At 47.5% G+C, this 22,422-nt stretch overlaps 1 protein-coding gene across 17 annotated transcripts in view; it reads right to left on the bottom strand.

Annotated features, from left to right (window-relative positions):
* NRG1 (neuregulin 1) overlaps positions 1 to 22,422 on the bottom strand; it is a 2,309,699-nt gene that overhangs the window by 448,356 nt on the left and 1,838,921 nt on the right. Inside the window, exon 1 of one of the 17 annotated variants that reach the window (XM_069626376.1) lies at positions 19,422 to 19,827. The exons of 15 other annotated variants lie outside the window; for them this stretch is intronic. In XM_069626376.1, coding sequence (XP_069482477.1) covers positions 19,422 to 19,812 — 391 coding nt within the window. In that variant the 5' untranslated portion in view covers positions 19,813 to 19,827. Of the gene's footprint in view, positions 1 to 19,421; positions 19,828 to 22,422 lie in introns of those variants that run through there. One more of the 17 variants, XM_069626379.1, reaches the window with a different exon arrangement.

Below are 22,422 nucleotides of genomic sequence, written 5' to 3'. Positions count from 1 at the left end.
GGCTGCCCGGCCGTTAACCCCAGTTCCGGCCCTCGGAACGCGGGTTTATCGCCATAGAACGGTAGAGGTGCTTTTTCTTTAATAATTCTGGAACCATAGGTCGCATTGAGCTCATTCACATGTCTTTGGAAAGCTACTGCTGGGCTGGCTATGACCATGTAATGTCCTCCCATATGGGATTTGTGGGTATGGGATTCTGGAAAATTTGATTTTGGTCTCCTCAAAAATGTTAAAGATCCGAAAGTTGGGGGATTAATGGCATGTAAAATTAGCATGTAGATTGTGAAGATTCATATTTCCAACTATGTTAATTTTTGAATAAAAGAAAAAACAAATTATAGCGCGCTCCAGCAAGGTCATGCCGAGGCCATACTAATTTCTCTTGGTCCGGCATTAGAGTAGCTGAATCAGAAACTATATATATGTTATTGTGTTTAGTTGTAAATTACAAAAAGTTGCCATGTTGTGACTTTCTGAGTTGCTGCTGTGTAAGTTTAAAATGGTAATTTTAGACAATCCTTTCTCTTCTCCCCTCATTATCCATAATCTAGAGCTCATAAATCCCTTGCCCTATTGGTTGACAGAGGCCGGACCTTTGGGGAAGAGGAAAATTACTGTCCAATCCGATGTGGGAAAATGGGTTGGCACCGCCTGAATATTCATAACGTGGACAGTGTCATAAATGCTATATAAAGTGAATACCCTATGACACTGGGAGGATGCTGGATGTGTTGAACTCTTTTGCTGGAGACTTCCACTGGGAAGACTGGGAGTATCATCTGAGGGAGACAGCCTAGAACCTGACTGTGGCCTGCTGTGAATAGCTGAGCTATCCTTGCCTGAGGTGTGAGCTGACTCCTACCTGTTCCCAAAAGAGGGTCCCCAATACCTAGCTCGCCTCCCGAGCTGGTCTCCCGAGCTAATAACAGATCTCCCATGTAAGTATACATATCCCAATGCTATTAAATGTATGGGGAAACTACCTGCCTTAATCCTTTCGCTTAATTGTGGGTGGGGGGCAACCTGTGTAGACCCTTAGCATAGTTGATTACAAATAATGAATTCCCCATATAAAAGACCACAGGATGCTTCTTGTTAAAATTCAAAATTAAAAAATGTTATTCCCAGTGTACTTTAACCACTATAGCCTATAAAGTAATTGGGTAATCCTATGTTTCCGGTAACCCCAGACTTCTTTACAGAAGAGTGGTATCCATTGTTCCAAAACGAAAATCCCTATCCATTCCATGGTCCCAAACCCTGCCTTTCATTTGAATGGGCCATTGTCCCAATACGAAATTCCCTATCCATTACATGTTGCCGAACCCTGCCATTCAAAGTAAAAAGGTGTTATTATCCCAAACGAAATTCCCAAGATATTGCTGCTCTCTAAACTTTGCCTTTAAACCAAGGGTTGTCACAGATTACTGATGCCGTTGTTGGGTGCTGGGATAAAAGAGTATTTTGCCAAGTAAATTAAACCAAACATGATTCTCCAGTTAAAGAATGTACACTTTCTCCTGGCAGTGGTCATGTAGCAGTCATAGCATAAAGGTTTGAGACTGTTTTAGGGTATAGAAGGAACATGGGTGCTGCATACAGGGGGGCATTCGAAATTACTGTGTTGTCAACATTTCCCATGTCTAATGCAATGAAAATGCAATGTGTGATTTGATTTAAAAGCAAACTTGTGTTTGTTGAAATTGAAATGTTATTAGGAAATACCTGCTAGTTCATTATCACAAGAAAGTTACCTATGTGCTGAAGTTATCGTGTTGTGCCAAGTGGTTGGTGGCTTGTGTCATTTTCAGTGTCATTTTTATTGATCCCATAAATGAAATAAATCTATATATTTATCTATATAGCACCCTGGTTCCTGGCTCACTGGTGGCACAGGGGGAGGGAGCTGGGTGGCATACAGTTTCGGAATCGACCCAAATAGGAATATATTCGGCTGTTTATTGAGCGACACCTTGATTGGAGAGGGAGTAGGTGTGAGTCAGGGTGTGTGTGTCTACGTATATTGTGCACATGAACGAGAGGTAAGTGAGAGTAGGCATGTGTAGTGGTGTGAGTGAGGAATGTTGGAGAGAGGAACGACAAGGAGAGATTTGCTAGGCAGAGACTGAGTGGGGAGATTCAGTAGAGTTAACCACTGAAAGAAAATAGACTGAACAACCAGGCAACTGGTTAGGTCCCTTAGGAATTCCCTAATGGAAATGATCAGTTAAGGCCACAGTCTTTAGCCCCCTCCCCCTCCCAGGTGAAGAGATAGATCCAGACAGTAGGGGTCACCTGGTGATGGTCTACTGATATTTGACAATCCTTGTGGAGAAGGGACACCTGTGCTAGGGAGGTGGGAGCCCCTTGGAGGTGGAGTTAAGCTACAAGGACCACCCTAATCTGGGAACCATATCTGATTTGCAAAAAGGTTTTGTCATGAGATTATTGGAGCAAATTATCAAATACAGTTAGCTAAACATTATCTTTGCTAGTTTGAGATCCTTATAATATTTCTCAATATACTGCATCAGCGGATGTATAAGCAGACAACTCATACTCAAATGTATATTCATTTCCTTCTATTCTTTAGTTCTACAACAAACAAATCAAAACAAATCAGGCGGAAATTAGCTTCTGCCTGGGGTATCCCTGGATGGAAGTTATGCTATAAAAACGCACCTAGCTATCAATAGCTCCATAGGTCTTCATTTTTCAGTCTCCCTTTTGGTTGGATTTGCCTAGTCAAATTGGTAAAATCAGTTACAAGGTAGTGGCTTATCAACTTCAATAGCAAATCGACATGACCACATTGCTCCAGGATTAACAATCTGGATTCTGTTCTAAATGCACCACTGAAAGTGCCAGTCGGGGTGCAATAAAGAACCATATTCACTGACTGCCGCTTAAAGTTTAAAAGGTGCCAGATTGCAGAACAAAAACGTGTTATCACTATGTATCCTGATTTGTATGTACATATTACAATATCAGTTTTTCTGTAAAGATGATTGTCGAGTTGAAATAAACAATATGATCACCACATATGACCTAATAATGTAATACAATGTATTCAAAAATAACCTTTGGTATCTATTAAAGGCTGGTGACCAATGGCTAAAAGATGAGGTGTTCAGTAAAAATATCCTTTCAAGGTGTGCAACACCTTGTAATTGTTTATTTGTGAAGCGCTTATACACAAGTGAAATGCTTCAAAGCGGCAAGGGAACAAGGGATTACAGTCGTCATTCTTAGGCCTTGAAGATTCCGAATGATCAAACAACAATAACTAGCATACTAGGCCAGAGGCATATCTACTAGTTTAAGTGTGTGACAAAGAGTGAGGGGATAAGTGAAGTTGGGGGAGAACATACAGTAAATAAACTACAGTACTAGACCTGGCTGGGGGGGGAGACAGAGGGAGGGCCGGACAGACAGACTTGCTAGGCCTAGTACATTCAAGGTCGTGAAGTGCGCAGACAGGAAGTGCGAGGGAGGAGGAGGGGAGGGAACAAGTGTGCTCAGCCCAGCAGGGGACAGGGTTAAGTGCAGAGTGGTTGCCCCTCTCATGAAGCATAATACAGTAGTGCCAAGCAAAGTGCAGAGGCTCAGAGGCAAGTGCAGGACTGGCACGGGAGTCTGGGACCTGTAGGGCTCTGGAGATGCACCAGGTGACCAATCAGTGAGCTGAGCAGTTTGGGGAGGAGAAAGAAGGAGGGAAAGGAGCAAGGCGAGATGAGGTTAGCAGGGGAGAGGGAGAGAGAAAGATGAAGAGAAAAGGAAGGTCTTGAGGAGTTTCCGGAACTTAAGGCGGTCCGGTTCAAGATGGAAAGAGGCAGGGAGGCTGTTCCAGAGGGAGGCACTTTCAGAGGATAGGGATCTACCCCAAAATCTGGGTTTGGAAAAACGTCTCACCCGCAGAGAGTCGGAGAAGGCCGAGGAGAGGGCTCTAGAAGGAGAGTATTTGGGAAGAGCGTTGTAGATATTAGGGGCCTCGGACCCAGAAAGCCTTGTGGACTATGCAGAGGGATTTGAACTTGATCCTTGCAGCCACGGGGAGCGAGTGGAGTGATTTTAGTGCCAGAGGGATGTGGTCCCTGGGCTTGAGGCCAAGAATAAGTCTTGCGGTTCTGTTCTGGATAAATTGAAGAGATCGGAGAGAAGTAGTAGGAAGATTGAGAAAGACTGTTGTAGTAGTGCAATCTGGTGAGGACCAGGGCTCTGGACACAGTGAGCCTCTGAGGGAAGGTGAGAAAAGGTTTAATACCTCTGAGGAGGTGCAGCTGGTAGTGACATTTTTTGGACATGTCCGGGATGTGAGAAGAGAAGGAGAGTGTAGAGTCGAAGATGAGCCCCAGATTTCTTGCCTCACCTGAGTGTGGGGGCACAGGACCAAGGGGGACCAGCCAGAGTGAGAGTGGGAAAGTGGGGGCGGGTGTCCCAATGAGGGCGATCTCTGTCTTGCTGGCATTAAGGCAGAGATCATTAGCACCTCACCGGGACTGAATTGCGGACAGACAGTCTGGAAGGAGCGAGGAGGAAGAAGGGGCCGAGGGTAGACTGAAAGAGAATTGTGTGTCATCCGCATAACACTGAAAGTTGGAGGTGAAGGCAGAGATCATGTGGGCCAAAGGGGCCATGTAGACATTGAAATCCCAGGGGGATAGATTAGATCCTTGGGGGACACCACAAGTAGAGAGTGATAACAGAGAGAAAGGACCCAAGTTCCAACCGGGAAGGACAGTCAGAGAGAAAGGACGCAAGCCATGGCAGGGCCTAATCTGTGATGCCCAATGTATCACAGTGATGGGAGATCAGGATGTTGTGGTTTACTGTATAAAAGCAGAGGAGAGGTCAAGGAGAATGAGGTCAGAGGGAGAGATAGAGTCAAGGTTTGTGAGCAGGTCTTCACGGGTGTTGAGAAGAGCAGTTTCCGTGCCTCTGGATGCTCTAAAGCCTGACTGATGGTCATGGAGACACCAACAGATTCAGTGTGGTGGGTAAGCTGAGAGATAGCTAACTTCTCCAGGAGTTTGCACAGGAAAGGAGTGATGGAGATCGGGCTATAATTTGCTGAAACAGAAGGGTCAGCAGAGGGTTTTTTGAGCAGAGGGTGCAGAAGGAATGCTTGAGAGAAGTGGGGAAAGCTCCCATGGAGAAGGAGAGGTTGCAGAGGTCTGCCAAGGCTGGAGCTAGATAGTCAATGTTGTCCTTGATGGTTTTGGAGGGGCATGGGTCCACCTGTTCTTAAGAGGCTTTCATAGACCAGACTTGTCTAGAAACCTCCTCAGGTGTGACAGGGGAGAGGGAGGAGAGAAGAGGGGCTGTGGTGGGGGCAGCAAAAGGGGGCCCAGGAGATGATGGTGTGGAGGAGAGAGAGGACAGGATGTCCTGTGTTTTGGCAGTGAAGTGTGCTGCCAGGGTCCGACAAAGAGCCTGGGTGCAATAGAGGACGGGGCTGCAGTAGGGTTGGCTGGCTCCTTACAGACTATGAAACCTTTGGCCGTGTTGTTGGATGCCGCAGAGATGCAGTCTTAAATATGGACTCTTTTGTTTTTACCCAGATGCAGAGTCTATCTTGCCTTTGCAGAAGGCGGCAGGCCAGTTTATCAGAGGGTGCACCAGAAGATCCCCATTTCCGTTCCGCTGCCCTGCACTTGCGTTTAAGGTCAACCAAATCAGAGTCGTACCAAGAGTTGCACTTTTTGGGAGACTTCAGTCGGACTCTCATGACAGGGGCAAGGATGTTGAGAGTATTGGAGATAGAAAGGTGAAAGTTAGAGAGGGATGTGTCATGGTGGGAGTCAGCCGCAGGAGTAGGAGGGGAGTAGGTGGAGGCAAAGGCAGCCACTGACACTTTTTTCATGGGTCGGAAGACCTTGTAGGCGGGAGGCAGTGCAGGGTGTGCCAGTGTTAAAGGAGAAGAAAGCTTCAAGTGAGAGGAAAGAAGAGAGTGTATTTGTATTTTATTTATTTGTATAGCGCAGCAAGCCCTGAGGCATCTGGGCGCATTGATTATGTTACATTGGATCAAGGTTACAAGTTATGAGCAGAAACATGTGAGTGTCATAGTGAATGCAATAATATGTACATATGAATGCTGTAGTGAATACAATAGTATATACAGTTAAAGAAGAGAAGGATGGGGAATATGTGCACAGGTTACAGATATATAAGGTTATGAGTGAGCAGATACAGAATATGCACGTTACAGATATGCAGTACAATACATATAGTTAGTGGCAGCTAGTTTCCTGGGAGGAAAGCCATATTTTGGTTTTCGCTCTCAATAAGGTAAATGATGGTTCTGAGCTTAGGTCGGTAGGTAAAGAGTTCCAGAATTTGGATGCTGTTGCCTCCAGCTTTTTCACGGTTGAATTTCAGGATTGAGAGACACTTCAGTTGCGCCCATCTAGTGGGTCGGTCGAATTGTCTTTTGGTGAAATTGCACACCAGGTAGTTGGGAGCCGAGTTTGTGCATGAGGGACAGGGTTTTGAGTGAGATTCTGCTTTTGATGGACAACTAGCGGGAGCTCCGTCTAGTTTCAGACATATGATGAGATCTGGGTATGTTGAAGACCGCTCTAAGGGCGTTATTTTGAAGGACCGGTAGCTTATTTAGGTTACATTTGCTGGTGCCTAGGTAGAGCGCATAGCAGTAATCCAATTTGGATAGGACAAGCGCTCTGGCTAGTGTGGAGCAGCTTGCTGGTGATAAGAATGGTCTGCATGAGTTTATGAATTTACAAGTGTATGCTATCGCTGAGACTGTGGTATTTACTTGTTTAGTCAAGGTTAGGGTAGAGTCGAGGTAGATGCCTAGTGTCTTAACATATCTTGATACTGGGATAGTTATGAAGTCTATGGTGAAAGATTTGAAGGAAGTGTCTAGTTTGTTGAGGTTGGCTCTGGAGCTGGACACAAGAAGTTACGTCTTCTCGTCATTGAGGCAGAGGCCACATGTGGCCATCCATGCCTGAATGCTGAGATAGATTGTATTCAATAATGCAGAGTCCTTGCCGCAATTGCTTGAGATTGGGATGAGGACCTGGGTGTCGTCTGCATAGCTGGTGTAGGTGACACCCAGATGATCCAAATCGTTGAAAAAGTGGCTTGGTAAATATATTATAGAGTATCGGTGACACAGAAGATCCTTGTGGTACCCCGCGAGCTACTGCAGCTGGGTTGGCCACAGCTGTGGGAGAGAAGACCCTCATTGTCCTTTTGTCGAGAAATGACTGTATCCATGTATTAGCTTTCTCTGGGAAATGGGCTATGGAAGGTTACAAAGCACTTTAAGGCTAACAAGGTCGAACGCAGCTGATGGGTCTAACAGGAGGAGGAGTGTTATGTTGCCTTTATGGTTTTGATCATCAATTTGCGTTTTGATGTCTATTAGTGCCGTTTCTGTTCCGTGTCTGGGTCTGAACCCCGATTGTCTGAGGCCAAGAAGGTTGTTTGTTTCAAGGTGAGGCTGATTTGCAAATAGGCTGCCATATCCATAATTTTCAGCAAAAATGGTACTCTGGTACTGTGGTAATGGGCCTACAATTAGTGGGGATGTCTGGGTCGAGGTTAGGCTTTTTCGGGAGTGGGATGGATCTTTAGTGTGGGAGAGGCTGAGAGAGGGAGTTTTAAAGAGAGGAGTTCTGCGGCTGGGAGTGGGTGGTGAGGTAAGGCTCTTAGTCCGAGATCGTCTTGCTGATAATGGCGATGCCACCGCCTTTAGATGTTTCTCTATCACGTCTAGTGATCATGTAGTTGTCTGGGATGGCAAGGGCAAGTCATTGGCCTGCTGAAGCATGCAGCGAGGTCTCTAATGGCTAGGAAACCGAGTTGGTTGGTAATGATAAGGTCAGCCACGTCTAGGGCATGTGCTATTAGTGATCTGGCGTTAATTAGTGCTCCTTTGATAGGATTGTCATTGTTGCTATGCTTCTTTAGTCTAGTGGAGTTCTTGGAAGGGAGAGCCTTTGATAGGATTAGCATTCATTGTTGCTATGCTTCCTTAGTCTAGTTGAGGTCTTGGAAGGGGGGTGGAGTCTGGGTTTGTAGTAGAGTTGTCTAGTTTCAGTGTCTTATTAGTTGTGGTTTTAGGCTTGGTTGATGGTTTAGTAGTAGTATGGTATTGAGACTTTAGTTTAGATCCTAGTCTGAGATTTCTAGTAGTTATGGTGCATGGTTGATTTGGCGTGGGTTTAAAGGCATAGCGTTGGATCCATAGGGCTGGGGATAGGGTTACGTTGTCATTGGTTGGTGTGGAGGCATGGTACGGTTGAAGGATTAATGGAGGTAGGAACTGTTTGGGTGCAGTGGATGCATGGTTAGGTTGAAAGGATAATGGAGGCAGGAACTGTGTGGGTGCTATGGAGTCATAGCGAGGTAAGGCAGTCGACATTGCTAGTAGGACAGTATTCTTGGTACAGGGGGCAAAGTCTGGTAGCGTTCTAGCGATAGGTTCCATCTTGAAAAGGCTCTCGGCTATGGTTTGTAAAAACAGGAGGGTCTGTAATGTTACGATAAGGTAGGACAGTGTGGCCCACTTCTGCAAAGTGGTGCTTGTGTTGTACATAGGCATGATTAGTTGTTCTGCTAGTAGGCAGTGTGTGAATGTCAGCCTGGGCGCGGTGGTGTAGGCGTCCAGCACAGGTGCATATAGATGATGGGTAGAGGCTGTGATGTAGATGTTAAGTTTAAGCACACAGCGCATGTGTGATAGAATGATAGGATAAAGGCATAGGTTAAATGCGTTAATCCACCAGAGGCACAGTGACGCATATACCAACACGTTAGTAACTTACAGGTAATGCATAACGTCAGAGGCAAAAAGTCAGGATATAGGCAAAAAGCTGGTGTCTGTATAACAAACAGTGATACGTGCGCCAATGCGCTAGATACTCACAGGTGATACAAATAGGCAGGAATAGGAGTGACAGAGTATGGGCAAAAGCCGTTCTTGTCCTAGAACGCAATAATGCGTGCAGCATGCATAAGGTGCTTGTGGTCGTGTAGACGGGTATAGGCTGGGATATGATATGGCATTTATAATGCGTCTATACACAAGTGTTTCAAGGCGTGACGAGGCAAGGGAGGGGAACAGAGGGAAGACAGAGACAATGATCCTACTAGGCCAGGCGACACTGAGATTGCGCAAGTGCAGGGGACGGGGGAAGGAAGTGCGACGGCGAACAGCAGGGGGAAGGAAGTGCGAGGGGGAAGAGGGAGGGGAAGTGCAGTACATAGGATAACAGTAGAGAAATAAAAACAATAAGAACAATAATAAGAAGTGTGGCCAGCTGGTGGCAGGTGCAAGGGTAAGTACAGAAATCAGGTGTCAAGTGCTGGTAAGGGACTGTTGGGATACAGAAACAGCCCCAAGTGCAAGAGTTGCCAGGGGGGCAGTGCATGTGTGCAACTGGCGGGGAGGAGACCCAGCTCGAGAACAGAGGTTAGCCAGGTGACCAGTGCAGATTAAGTTTCAGCCAGGAGCTCAGCAGGGGAGTGGAGGAGAGAAAGCAGAAGCAGTGTGAGTATGTAGAAAGGTTATAGGATCCTGCTTCATGCACATTGATGCATTACAGGTAATGGCAAAGTGATTTCTTATTACAATATGATAATAGTCTTATCGCAATGTAAGTGGGTGCAGGATGTATCTAGCAGGCGGAGAGGGTGATGACCTAAGATAGGTAGTTCAGTGTTCTTACGGTAGGGGCTGGCAATCGAAGATCAGGCAGTGTGACCTGGCCAGTTCTCCAGGTTTTGATAGGCTCAGGACAGGGCCTTTTAACTGGCCTTCAACGTTGGCCGGCTTCCACCTGCCGGCAGTTGGAGGAACGTTAAATCGTGTCATCAGTGTCTGGTGGTGTTGGTTGCTTGGCAACCAGATAAACAACGTAGCACTAGGAAATGCTCTTGCCCCCACGGTGAGGCAGCCATTTTAAGATGCCGGGTGGTGAATGGATGAGAAATGGAAGCAGGGCACGGGGGCCACAATGTCAGTGCTCCATGTGGCTTGGCCACAGGAAAGGTCTCAGAGCTGATGGCAGCAATCAGGGCAATTCTAGATCGGATTAATTAAGGGTGCTGTGTAGAGGTTTCCTCGGGCTTCGTCGTGCCTCAGGTGGATCCAATAATTGCGCAAGATAATTTTCATTTGCAGGCGTAAGACCACTCCTGCGGCTGCTTCGATGTAGGGGCTCCAGCTCAGGGTGATGAATAGAGCGCTCAGTCAATGAGAGTGAAGTAGGGAGAGCAGTGATAGAAGAAAACGTAGTGGAACAGTTACTCTGACGGAGGACAGAGTAGGAAAGAAAGGAGCAGCGTATAACACATTTTTCAAGGGTTGAAGTTATGTTGGTTGAAAGCCATTTGAGTTGAAATGGATTTCAGTTTCGCTGTAACATAACAGATATCTGGTGGTAAAGTGGAGAAGTGTGCTTTAATTTCATAAAGAACAGTTCCTGAATGGTAAAAATGGTTGCAAAAAGTAGTGGAGCTGTTAACAGTAAAAAATAAAAGTAGTGGAACACCGCTCCCGATTGTTCCCACTCGCTTCGATCACTGAGAGAGAGAGCGAGAGAGAGAGATAGAGAGAGAGAGAGAGAGAGAGAGAGAGGGAGAGAGATTGCAGAAAGCTCCTGAGGAGTCAGGAGAGTGCAATGGATGTTGAGATCCCCCAGCAGGAGGAGCTGGGAGGAGGAGGAAAGGAGAGTAGATGCTAGGTCAGCCCATTCTGAGAAGAAGAGAGGAAGAGAGGGTACTGGCCTGGCGGCCGAACGAAGATGGCCAGAGTAAAAGAGGAGACAGCAGAGAGAGCCTGCAGGCCAGGAATTTGAAGAAGGAATAGGCCTGAATGGGAAGAAGGGCCTGGGCTCAGAGAGGATCTTATAGCCTTCAGGGAGAAGAGTGTCAAAACTTGTGACAGAGCTGTTCTTAAACCAGGTCTCAGTGAGAGCAAGAACATCAAGGTCCAGGTGTTCAAGGAGGTCGCAGATATCAGAAGAGTGCAGGCAAGGGAGCTGGGACAGTAATAGATGGCAAGGGTGCCTCCGAGGGCAAGGGAGCCCCAGATGACCCGGCAGTGGGTGGCCAGGGCACTAGCGTGGAAGAGGCTCACAAGGATGTCACTGCTGAGTGTGTGGGCAAAGGAGCAAGGATAGTGGAAGACGTAAAAGCAGCTATAGTAAAAGCGGCAGTGTGACCAGGTGGAGGAAAGGGAGACAGTGAGGAGGAAGGTGGAAAGTTGAGGGAGGAGCCTATCAGAAAGAAGGAGTTTGGGTTGAGGCCCTTGTACCAAGAGGGTAACATTACGTTAGAAAGTTTATGATGACCCTGGAGGTTGAGGAGGAGGCAGAAGGACCTCCCAACGGGTGCCACCATTGATGTGTGAGGAAGAGTAATGAGAGAGCAGTGCAACCATATGAAAAGTCCATAGGTCGGGGGAAGGAACGACAAAGAGGATGTCAGTGAGAGTCTCTATATAAAAGTCTCCACTTAAAAGGTACATGCATTTAATAACCTGTGTAAAGGTGTGCAATAAAGGCTGTTGAACCTTAAGTACTTCAGGTTCAAAACTGTACTGCGCTTTCCTGTTGCATTGTACCCTGTATATAAAAAGAACCTGTATTTTAACTAATATTTATATATTCTTTTTAAAAATATATTCTATCACATTTCATCAGCCTACTGCCCTAAAGCTATCTTGGGGAAGAATAAACAATCTCACCCCCAACACCACCTTCCACACATACATATGTTCCCAGCTCAGGACGCTGACTGGTTTCTGGATTTGCCCAGCATGCCTGTCTGCCAAGTAGATGTTCAGACCAGCAGGAACTAGCCAGGTATGCCAATCAGTGCTGCAACAGTTTGGAGCATTGGGGACCGCCCAACTCCCTTTGGCCCACATACAACACCCTGCAGGGGTGGCGAGCAGCTGCAGTACATTATGCCTTAGGTCTAGAAAATAACCTCGATCAAAAACAATTAAAAATAAAATAAAAAGCATGCAAATATAAAAATAGTGTTACAAAAAATTTCATATGAAAAACTAAATTAACAATCATTTGCTATAAAGAAAAAACGGATAAAAAAGAAATCCAAAAGAAATAACATTTATTAAAAAAAAGAATTGGTTCTAAAATAAATTAAAAAGGGTTGGGGCCTTGTGATCTAGAATGAACCGGCCTGGGGAGCAGCTGTCACGTTGACAAAAGGAATGTTTACATACTACAGATATCTCATAACTAGAAATTGAACTAGCTAGGCAAAGGATTACTGGCGACACAATGAGTTAATCTAACTATGCAATGTATTCAATGTTGTACCACAATGAATGGAGCAGTGGCTTAGTCAAACTATGCAAAGTGTAAGGGGGCAGAGGTCTCTGTCGCCCACCATGTGAGGAGGCTCCGACTGCCAGGGTGGGTGCACATACCCATTGTTGGTAAGCCATATGGAGCGGCACAGAACGCAGACACAGGGTGCTTACATCAACTGCCGAGTGGAAGCCCGCTCGGCAACTTCATTAGTGCGGGTCACATGCTCATGCATGTGACCCTAGACGTGTGACTCAGCACAAGCCCTATGGCTCGTTGCTGAAGTTACAACATCTCATGCCAAGGGTAAAACAAACAGTAAAACTCACACTGAGCGTGTGGGTCATTTTGGAACACTACTATACACATTCTTATTTAGGGACACTACTGAACACACTATCTGCAGGGGTACACTAACAGAGGTTGGCCGGTTCCGTTTATTATCTCGTGAGTGATGATGTCCCACTTGCAATTCTGGCCAACACTGATGACATGCTGTTACGCTGGACCTACTTTAAACGTATCACGCTTGCAGTATCACTGCATTATAAACACACCACACTGCCATGGTACGGACATATGCACATGTACATTGGCATGCAACACACCTTTAGAGCTCTACCACTGCCAACTTTATTAGTCCAACAAGAGAGTGGGGATTGGCCAATCCGCGCCCAGGGATACTGGTGGCTACATCAGCTGTGGCTTGGCAGCAAGTCTCTGACCCTTCTGGGCTGAGCATACATGCCGTTGAAACGTAGCCAGAGGAAGGTCTTTGCAGCCTCCCCCTGCTCCAAAGGCTGTAAGTCATTCCAGTGGGGCCTGGGTGGTCCTTATCCCTTACGGCAGACAGTTTGGAGTCTTTTGGGCTCCCTCTCTCCCATGAGGACAGTGGTAAGGGGAGGATACTCCTTGATTCCTCCAGCAGGTGAAGAACAGCTGACGGCAGCAGGCAGAGCCGCGGCCAGGATCCCCCTCCCAGGCAGATGATCTTTCAAGCTACCACTGCAGGAGTTGGCACATGCATCGATCAGGCTCACGCAGTGCCAAGGTTCCTCATAGGCCGGGGATCCTCCCCAAGCATTACGGTGGCAGTCAGGGCCCATCATGTCTTCATCCTTCTTGGCAGACCAAATTTATGCTGATACGGCATGAGCACTCTCAGGGGAGAGCCGCGGCCGGGCCAAGGATGTGCATCCTTGGTCACCTCCACCAGGTGAAGGTCGCTTTGGTGGGCTCTGGGGAACAGTCACTGCGGTAGTGGATCCTGCCGCGCCGCTCTTATCGCATTGGCGGTGTTGGGGACGTACCTCGCTGCGTGACCTGCGGCCTTTTGGTCGCAAGGATAGTGTGAGAAACATAAAGGTGTCTTACCCGGTAGCCCCACGGGATCTGTCATCTGTCCAGGACATGGCCATTGCTATTGGATCCAGTTCCTGGGGGTGGACCAGTGCAGGAGGATTACCTGATGAGGGGTCTTCCTGGAGTGGAAGTGGGACACCGAAGGGTGAGACACGGTATCCCCTTCCCTGTAACACCTTTTCCCCATCCTACCAAGTAGCATTCCTAGAAGCTCATCTGCCCCTCCCTTTACTGACACAAACACTTTCTCATGGACAGTTCATCGTGAGCCACAACGGACTAACACCAGAGCTTTATACCTGACATATCCCAACACAAGGGTCAGGCAGAGTCAGGCAATTACTGATAATTAGACACACCTGACTTCCATCTCACTTCCCCACATGTATAAAAGGCTGAGCACGAAAGCACACTCTGAGCAAGGCAAAACACATGAGGAAAGAGCAGTTCGGAGATGGCAGTATAACGCGAGGAGAATGGCAGCAAGACCAGAAAGTGTTGCAAGGAGGGAATTGCCCTTGGCCTCTTCAGAGGAAGAAAAACTCTACTTTCACGAGCCCTTGAGAATAAGAAACATAAGACCGGGAATTGAAGCTGCTGAAAGGTGCATTGTTTGAAGGTACCCGGGGCTCTCCATGGTTGATAGCTGAGGCAGAGAGGAGTGGTTGCCGCTGTGGTACTGTTCTTGGCTCCTACAATAAAGCTGCTCCAGTAAAGTCAGCACATCCGGTGAGTTGGGGAGACTGATAGCAGACTGGTCTATGTTAGAACCAAGGTTGCAAGCGGCAACATTGTATGAAGAAATCTGCAAAGAACAGAGTGTAAGGTGTATGTGATGATGAAAGTGAATATAATTGAATATCCAAGGAGTGATTGAACTTTCAAAATCAAGGTAGATGCCACATACAGAGTGGTCCGGCACCATGTGGGTGCTCATTCGAAGGACTCTGTTAGGCATCCAACTGAGAGTGTAAAATTGTGAACGGTGAAATCAAAGCGGTCCTGCAGTGGGTCAAGCCAAGCCAATGGCACATTCGAAAGTCTTCGATTGCTAATACGAACTGTAATTGGTCCGAGCCTGGCTGAGGAAGACTAATTGTGTAAAAAGGATCTGAGCCCGGCTGAGGGGAATCTGGGGTGAACTGTGAGTCACCCGAGAAAATATATTCAATAAGCATTGGAGAAGAGGATATGAGCCTGGAAGAGGGGGATCCAAACTAAAGATTGTAGTAGAAAAGGGATCTGAGCCCGGCTGAGGGGGATCAAGAGTGAAGAGTGAATCGCCCTACTTGAATACTTGGAAGGGAACTTTTTTGTTTGTTTGATACATCAGGCCCTCCCGATCAAGAGACTTTTGATAACTTAAAAGACTTGGGCATAGATGACCATGATGTGTGTAATAGAACTATGTCCTTGTGCCGAAGAAGCCTAGGAGTGTGCTATGCTCTAGTGAACCATCTTGTCCCGTGCTGAAAATGTGGGGAAGGGAGGCCAACGGCCTGAAAATCCTGACTTATCATTTTGTTAATACTTATTTCTTTTGCATGAACATTACCCCACACTATTTGTAACTTAACGGTAAGGATTGGCAATAGGCTTTTTTAGTATACGCCCTTTTATTTTGACAAGACTCCACTAGGACTGGATACTTTATTATTTGATGGTCACAGCTTGCTCCCATCTTAGATTTAGGTTTAGATAGGGATTTATCACAACCCTTTAAAAGTTCAATAAGCAGTCTTGAACTGTGTTCACTTGTGTCCGTCTTACTTTGATAGCAGGCCTTTCTTACAATAGGCAGAGTTGGCTTTTGTGAAACCAGAGCAGGGTCAGCTTTTGCTGCACCATTCTTCTCCCCCTAGACCTTTCCCCCAGGCAGGAGTGTTCTTTGGTCAGCACACCTCTCCCGCAGTCAGGTGTGCCTCTACTTAAGGCAATGCGCCTCTACCCCAGCCTGGAATGCCCTTGCTTGAAGCTGTGCATCTCTCCCCCGGTCGGGCGTACCTTTTCTGAGTGCCCAGAGGGCAGGCCGCACTTCTGTCTTCTCCCCCGCGCCGGAGCAAATCCAGGTACTGCGTATCTCCCCCAATCAGGAGGATTGCAGCAGCAGTCCTTGTCACTCTGCTTGGCTCCCCCAGGCGGGAGGCCAGTACTGCTTTTGGTGGCAGAGCCACTTGCTCTCCCCCAGGCAGGAGTTCAAACAAATGTGGGGGAAGGAGCCGATTCTCACCCCACAGGAAGGATCACTCGTGCAGGAGGTGTCCACCATACATGTCCAGAGGGCAGGCTACTCCTCTGTGCACTCCCCAGGCAGGAGCATGTAGAGGGCATACTGCTCCTATGCCGTCTCCTCCAGGCAGGAGACTTACATGCACAGTGTCTTGCTCCATCCTGGCGGCACCTGCAGAGGCCATGGTACTTATCTCCCCTGTGATTTCCTTTCACACCCAGGCAGCAGAACTATTCGCAGGCTGCGTGCCTGCCAATTGTTTTGGCCTTACCTCCCCCTGGCAGGGGAATTCGTATGTCAATTGTATTCAGGGGCGCCGGATAGAGGGGGCTGCGGGGCCCGGCCCCCCCCGGCAGAATGAAGTCGGGCTGAGCCCCCCACCCCGGGCCGGAGAGAAGAGACACAGTATGGATGGCCCTTTGTTCCATCCATACTGTGTCTCCCTCTGGCGGCCCGGGTAAAAGCCGGGGAAAAACGATGTTTAGAAATTGTGGGACAGATGCAAAGCAAGAGGCTCTTGCTTTGCATCTGTCCCTCAATTTCTAAAAATCTTTTGAGTTGGGTATACTTCTACATCTGTGCACCAAGGTGCACAGATGTAGAGGTACACCCAACGCAAAACGATTTTTAGAAATGGAGGCACAGATGCAAAACAAGTCTGTCCCTCAATTTCTAAAAATCGTTTTGGGTTTGGTGTATTTGTACATCTGTGCACCTCTGTTGGCAAGAGGGGTGCACAGATGTAGAAGTACACCCATCCCAAAACGATTTTTAGAAATGGAGGCACAGATGCAAAACAAGTATGTCCCTCAATTTCTAAAAATCGTTTTCGGTTGGGTGTATTTGTATATCTGTGCACCCTTGTTGGCAAGAGGGGTGCACAGATGTAGAGGTACACACAACCCAAAACGATTTTTAGAAATGGAGGCACAGATGCAAAAAAAGTCGGTCCCTCAATTTCTAAAAATCGTTTTGGGTTGGGTGGATTTGTACATCTGTGCACCCCTCTTCTGAAGAGGGGTGCACAGATGTAGAGGTACACCCAACCCAGAAGGATTTTTAGAAATGTAGGCCCAGATGCAAAGCAAGTCTGTCCCTCAATTTCTAAAAATCGTTTTGGGTTGGGTGTATTTGTACATCTGTGCACCTCTGTTGCCATGAGGGGTGCACAGATCTAGAGGTACACCCAACCCAGAAGGATTTTTAGAAATGGAGGTACAGATTCAAAGCGAGGGAGGAGGCAGGGAGCAGGGGCAGGGAGAAGGCAAATTAGACTGTTTGCATATCTCTGGGGGTGCACGTGGTCAGGGTGAATGCTATGGGCGGGGAGCAGAGGCGTATGAGCCAGCACTTTCTAGTAGAGCTGCCATATTTGAAATGGGGCAATGCTCGTACTCCTCAGTTAGCTCACTATACTCTTGATGGGATAGTACTGCTGTAACAGGGCTTTTATTATTGTTGAATCTTCTCAGCGATAATACAATGCTTTTGTTGAGGCAATGCTAGTTCATCTTAGTGGGGCTGCTATACTTTTGATGGGACAACATCAGCACCTCTCAGTTGAGCTGCTAAACTCTTATTGACAAGGCCCCAGCACTTCTCAACAGATGTATTTCTTTTTATTTTAATTGGTTATTTATAATGTGTGTACTACCCATAGGTTTCTAAGCGTGGAGTGAGGGAGCGAACCTGTGGTGCGTGAACCGAGGGAGCGAACCTGTGTTGCGTGGACCGAGGGAGCGAACCTGTGTTGCTCTGTGTCGTCTTGCTTCCAACGCGAGCACGTTGCCCCAGAGCCATCCTTCCGATACTCTAAAGATCTGAAGTACATTTAATGATACAGAACCAGAACTATTGAGCAAGTCTGTCATCATCAGAATAACTCAACAATGTCGTGGTTATACAAGAGCTCATATATTTAAAGGGGTGGAATTACTCAGAATGTAGCAGCACTATTCAATAACCCAAAGTTCTTAAGCATAGTTAATGTGAAAATACTGCACTTCTCACCGTTGGGCCAGTACTGCCACTTCTCACAGAGGCTTCTACACCTTTTATGCGGCAGCACTGATCCAGCCTACTGCTCACATGCTCAGAATTGTCATTTCTCAGCAGGACTGCAACACTATACCATTGTGTTCTGTATGTTAAGTGCTTCTTCACCACCAATGTGGATTCATGGCTCTCTCCCAGTGTCTAAATAGTAGATCTGTCTACATTCAATTGGCAACAGGCATGTCCGGAGCTGCCTGCTGTCCATAAACTGCCGCTCAGGATGTTGGGAGCCGTGATGGGGCAAGGGATAGAAGGCTCGAGCCTGTCGGATAGCAGAATCAGCAGGGTCTTAAAACCTGCTCACTCCTTCTGGAGGGGCCATGGGGCAAAATGAGCCTGATCCCACATACAGGGAGTTGTTACCCCTTTATCCCTGCTGAATGAAAGAATGAGCTCTCTCAGACACAAGTTACCACCCCTGCACACACTGAATGAATATGGTATGGATCTATAGATCGAGAAAACTGGAGTGACAATTTAGAGTGTTTTAACAGAAATATAATTGTCTTCCCAGATGGGAGACTGACTCCATTAATATACATGGGGTCACTGAGATGACCAAGAGTGAAACTGTACATTCAGTTGTGAGATTACCAGAAACGGTTGATACTATGCTTCAAGGAGTGAGGTGCCCACTCAATATATCACACTGTTTATAGGTGTGAGACCCATCCTGAATGCTTGCCCAAAGAGCCTTGGCCAGAGTTTCACACTGAAGAAGTGAGCATGTGATCCGGGGTCTGCAGCCCACACAAACGCAGGGGATTCCCATGCTCCCACTTGCGAGATTTGCACCAAATTAGTGAGATTGTGCTCAAAGGTAGGAGGCACACGCACAGTCTTTGCTCTGACGTTTGACACACTCACAGGATGGGACGGCATTTCGTTCTCCCATCCTAGTTGTGTTGCTCTGCCTTTTGAGGGCTACTACAACCTGGATGATTATAGAGGGGTGGAGTAGGGGCAGTGATGGCCTACTGGAATGCAACTCGAAGGCTTAAATCTCCTTCTTGACTTTAGTATATGCAGTACATGCTAGCCAATATTTTCACTGTTCTGTGCTGCGCGCGCCTCCACCCCCCCCACCCCCCGTGCACCGGTGCACCAAGTTGGCGACTACATGCAAATTTGCGGTCCTATAACTGCCAGTGATGTCACTTCCTGTATTTGCCCCACCCCCCCGAAACTCATAAATCGGCTCCCCTGATTGTATTTATTTGTTTTTTCCATAACGCTGCACTCCCTGTCCCCAGGCAGGAGGTTTCAATCTTTCATCATCCTTCTTGATGGCGGCGAGGGCATTGCAATTTATCTCCCAGGTGGGAGAGGGTTTTTTTTTGTGGCGATGAGCACGCCGCTCCTCCCCCTCAACCGTCCAGGAAGGAGTTTCTGCTTAACCGCACTGATGCAGCAGAGCCAGCAGCACTCATCCTCCTCCGAGGCAGGAGGCTGAAACTTACTGCAAAGTGCCTCGCCACATCCCTCCCCCAGGTGGGAGATTCCTTGTTGATGGCAGCAGCGTTCCTTACGGCACTGCACCTTCATCTCCCCCAGGCAGGAGATTATGCAATATACTGTTACTGCACCAGCAGGCGCAGCACGCTTTCTCCCTCCGGCCAGAGCGTTCTTTGTTCTTTGCGGCCCCATGGCGCATCTGTCCATACAGCGGCAGTCCACTGCCTTGGTCCCCCCGCCGGTGCCAAGGCCACGGGACCCCATGGGGGCGAGCACCATAGCCCAGCAGCGGCTGAACATGGACGGGCTCCCCCTGCTGGGCACAGCAATATGTCTCGCCTCCTTTCCTTGATTTATGTTTTCTTCCTTTTTCTCTTCCGGATGATGCAGCAGCATCGTGCGGGGCCGTAGGCTCTCGCCGCCAGACGGTACGAGTCAGGCGTCTCCAGCCCCCACTATGTGAGGATGCCCCATATGGCGGGGTGTGCGCACGGGCCCATTGTTGGAGAGCCGCTCGGAAAAGCACAGAACACACAGACACAGACACAGGGTGCTTGCATCAACTGCCCGAACGGAAGCCCGCTCATCACCTTTATGGGTGTGGGTCACATGTTCACGCTTGGCTCATTGCGGACGTTACAACACAATGAATGCACTGGTAGCACAACGAGTTAATTTACCTGTATCATTAATTCACAGATGGCACAATGAATTTATCTAGTTGTGAAATGGGTTCGCTGGTGGCACGATGGGATTGGGGACAAGAAAAATGCAGCATGTTATTGTCTTTTCTCACCTGGTTGGTACACAATTTTCTTGGGGAGAGGTTGGCAGGCAAAGGGCTTGGGCACCACGTGAACAGGAAACAGAAGGCACCCTTAGCCTCTGCCATTCGAGGCTGCCCCGGATTTCTGGGGTTAGTAGGGGAGGTGATTGACAGTTTATAACTGAGGTCTAAGAGGGGTGGAGGGGGCAGGCCAAGGGGAAATGCTGGTCAGGCACACAAGCCGCTTGGGGACTGGGAGAAGCGTGAGCAAAGGTGGGAAATAAAGGGGAAACAAAGGTTGCTTGGTCATGGATGTTCCAAAATACAAAAAAAGCAGATAAGGAGATGGGGAAGGACGGAATGCGAGGTAGGAGTGGTGGAGACATGCAAAGGCAGGGGGACACGAGCACATGCAAACAAAGAAACACGAAGAGGCACAGTGAAATGAAAAGAAGCATGCACGAATGCAAGGAACCTGGAGGGAAGAACGCTCAAGAGTAAAACATCATAATATGCAACCACTGGGGGGTTGTGGCTTGGGAGTAAAATATGATATGAAGCTGAAGAGAAGGGGGTAAGGAGTAACAGGGCATACTACCAGCCCGGAGAGTGCAAACCACGCATGTACAGCACACAGTGTACACTTCTAGCTTGGTGAGTACACTTAAAGTGATGAGAGGTGGACGCGCGCGCACACGACACTAGGAGGAATAAAAAGGCATACAAGAATGAAATGGGGGGGATACGGCTAGCAAAATGCATGGGTAGAGCACAGAGTGCAGCGGGAGGATTACACAAACAACAGGAGGGGACTAATGCATGAGGGAGAAGGAAGACGGATAAGGAGGGAAACAAAACAGGGAGCAGAGATGGGGTGGAATATAAGCAAAGAAAGGAAACGCCACCCTGAGCAAAAAGAAGCAAATCAGAGCCGGTGTGAAAAGGGAAAAAAACATACCCAAGAACCACAGTGCATATTATGCACACAGCATGGAGTAGCGGGGAGTGCACAAAACGGCAAGGACGACCCTAACCCACCGCTGCCCTGGAGTTTAACGAGGCTGGTCAGCAGGTCATTTGTTTCCTTTTCGGACTGGTCAAGATTATGTTGGGAGAGGGATGATCCTGTTCATTCAAGCTGGTGGCTCAGGTTTTGGGAGCCGAGATGTTGTATATCCCCCCACCCCGGGGCAGAATTCATAGGAGTTGCGCAGAGAACATCTGCTATAGAAGCCATTGGAGCACCTGAGCATGCAACGCTAGACTCAGATTCTGTGTTGCATGCACTGTGTGACTGAAAGAAAGCACAAGTTAGCATGATCCATTATCATATTCCTAACCCTAAAATGGTTGCCTGAGGAGACACCCAGCAATGCAGCCAAACAATACTGGGGCTCTTCAACTGCCTCCTGTATGCCCATCCTTGCCTCTACATAATCTATACCAATAATTTGCACATAAAATGAGTCAAAAAAGTGCTTATACTCCACACTAAAATTAATCTATCTTAAAAAGGTACACCCACTGCATTTGACACCTATGGCGGTCCATTAGATAAAGCCACAAGATGAACCGAAAGACACCCGAGGAATGCCTCCAGTGATATCACCAGTGGAAAATAAAATTATTGATGGGACAAAGGCAGAGTTTCGTTCATTTCGTTACAGAATGAGACACAATTAGTGCCTTCTGTCCACGAGTTATTGATAAGATTATGTAATTGATAGGAATATTTTTTTTTAATTATTTGGTGGCTTCGTTGCAAGCTACAGCGCCCTGAGAGATCATTTCAAAGCAGCAAGCGGACACCACACATGATGCAAATCTGAACTAGAAGCCAGATTAGGTTTTTCACTGCCTAACAGACCACAGTTACTGTCACTCTGCACTTTTAGAACAGCTGGAAGGGCAGTGTCTACATTCTACAACATCAAACACTTTTTCAGTGCTAATGTGGCCCTACTGCAGGGGGCCTCTGGAGTAACGTTATAGATTATAAAGAGTCGTCTAAGGTTATTTTTTCTTGAATGCTCGAGAAGGAATGCAGCCTAATCATAAATGATAACTTGGGCATGTACGTAGTTTTGGTTGGGCAATGACTTTTTCCTAGACTTGCATTATCTGTGTTGATCTGCGATAGGGAGCAATAGGAGGAGCAGGCTTGAGGGGGGTCTATTAGGTTCCAGTAATACCGTAATTAATAGAGTTTGGGTTGTGTCTGGCATGACCTCAACCATCAA

The sequence above is a fragment of the Ambystoma mexicanum genome, chromosome 6p (genome assembly GCF_040938575.1).
Source record: "Ambystoma mexicanum isolate Mex_15411 chromosome 6p, UKY_AmexF1_1, whole genome shotgun sequence".
Classification (NCBI taxonomy): Eukaryota; Metazoa; Chordata; class Amphibia; order Caudata; family Ambystomatidae; genus Ambystoma; species Ambystoma mexicanum.
The sequence above is the reverse complement of the archived record's forward strand: the minus strand, read 5'-3'. Positions and strand labels throughout refer to the sequence as shown.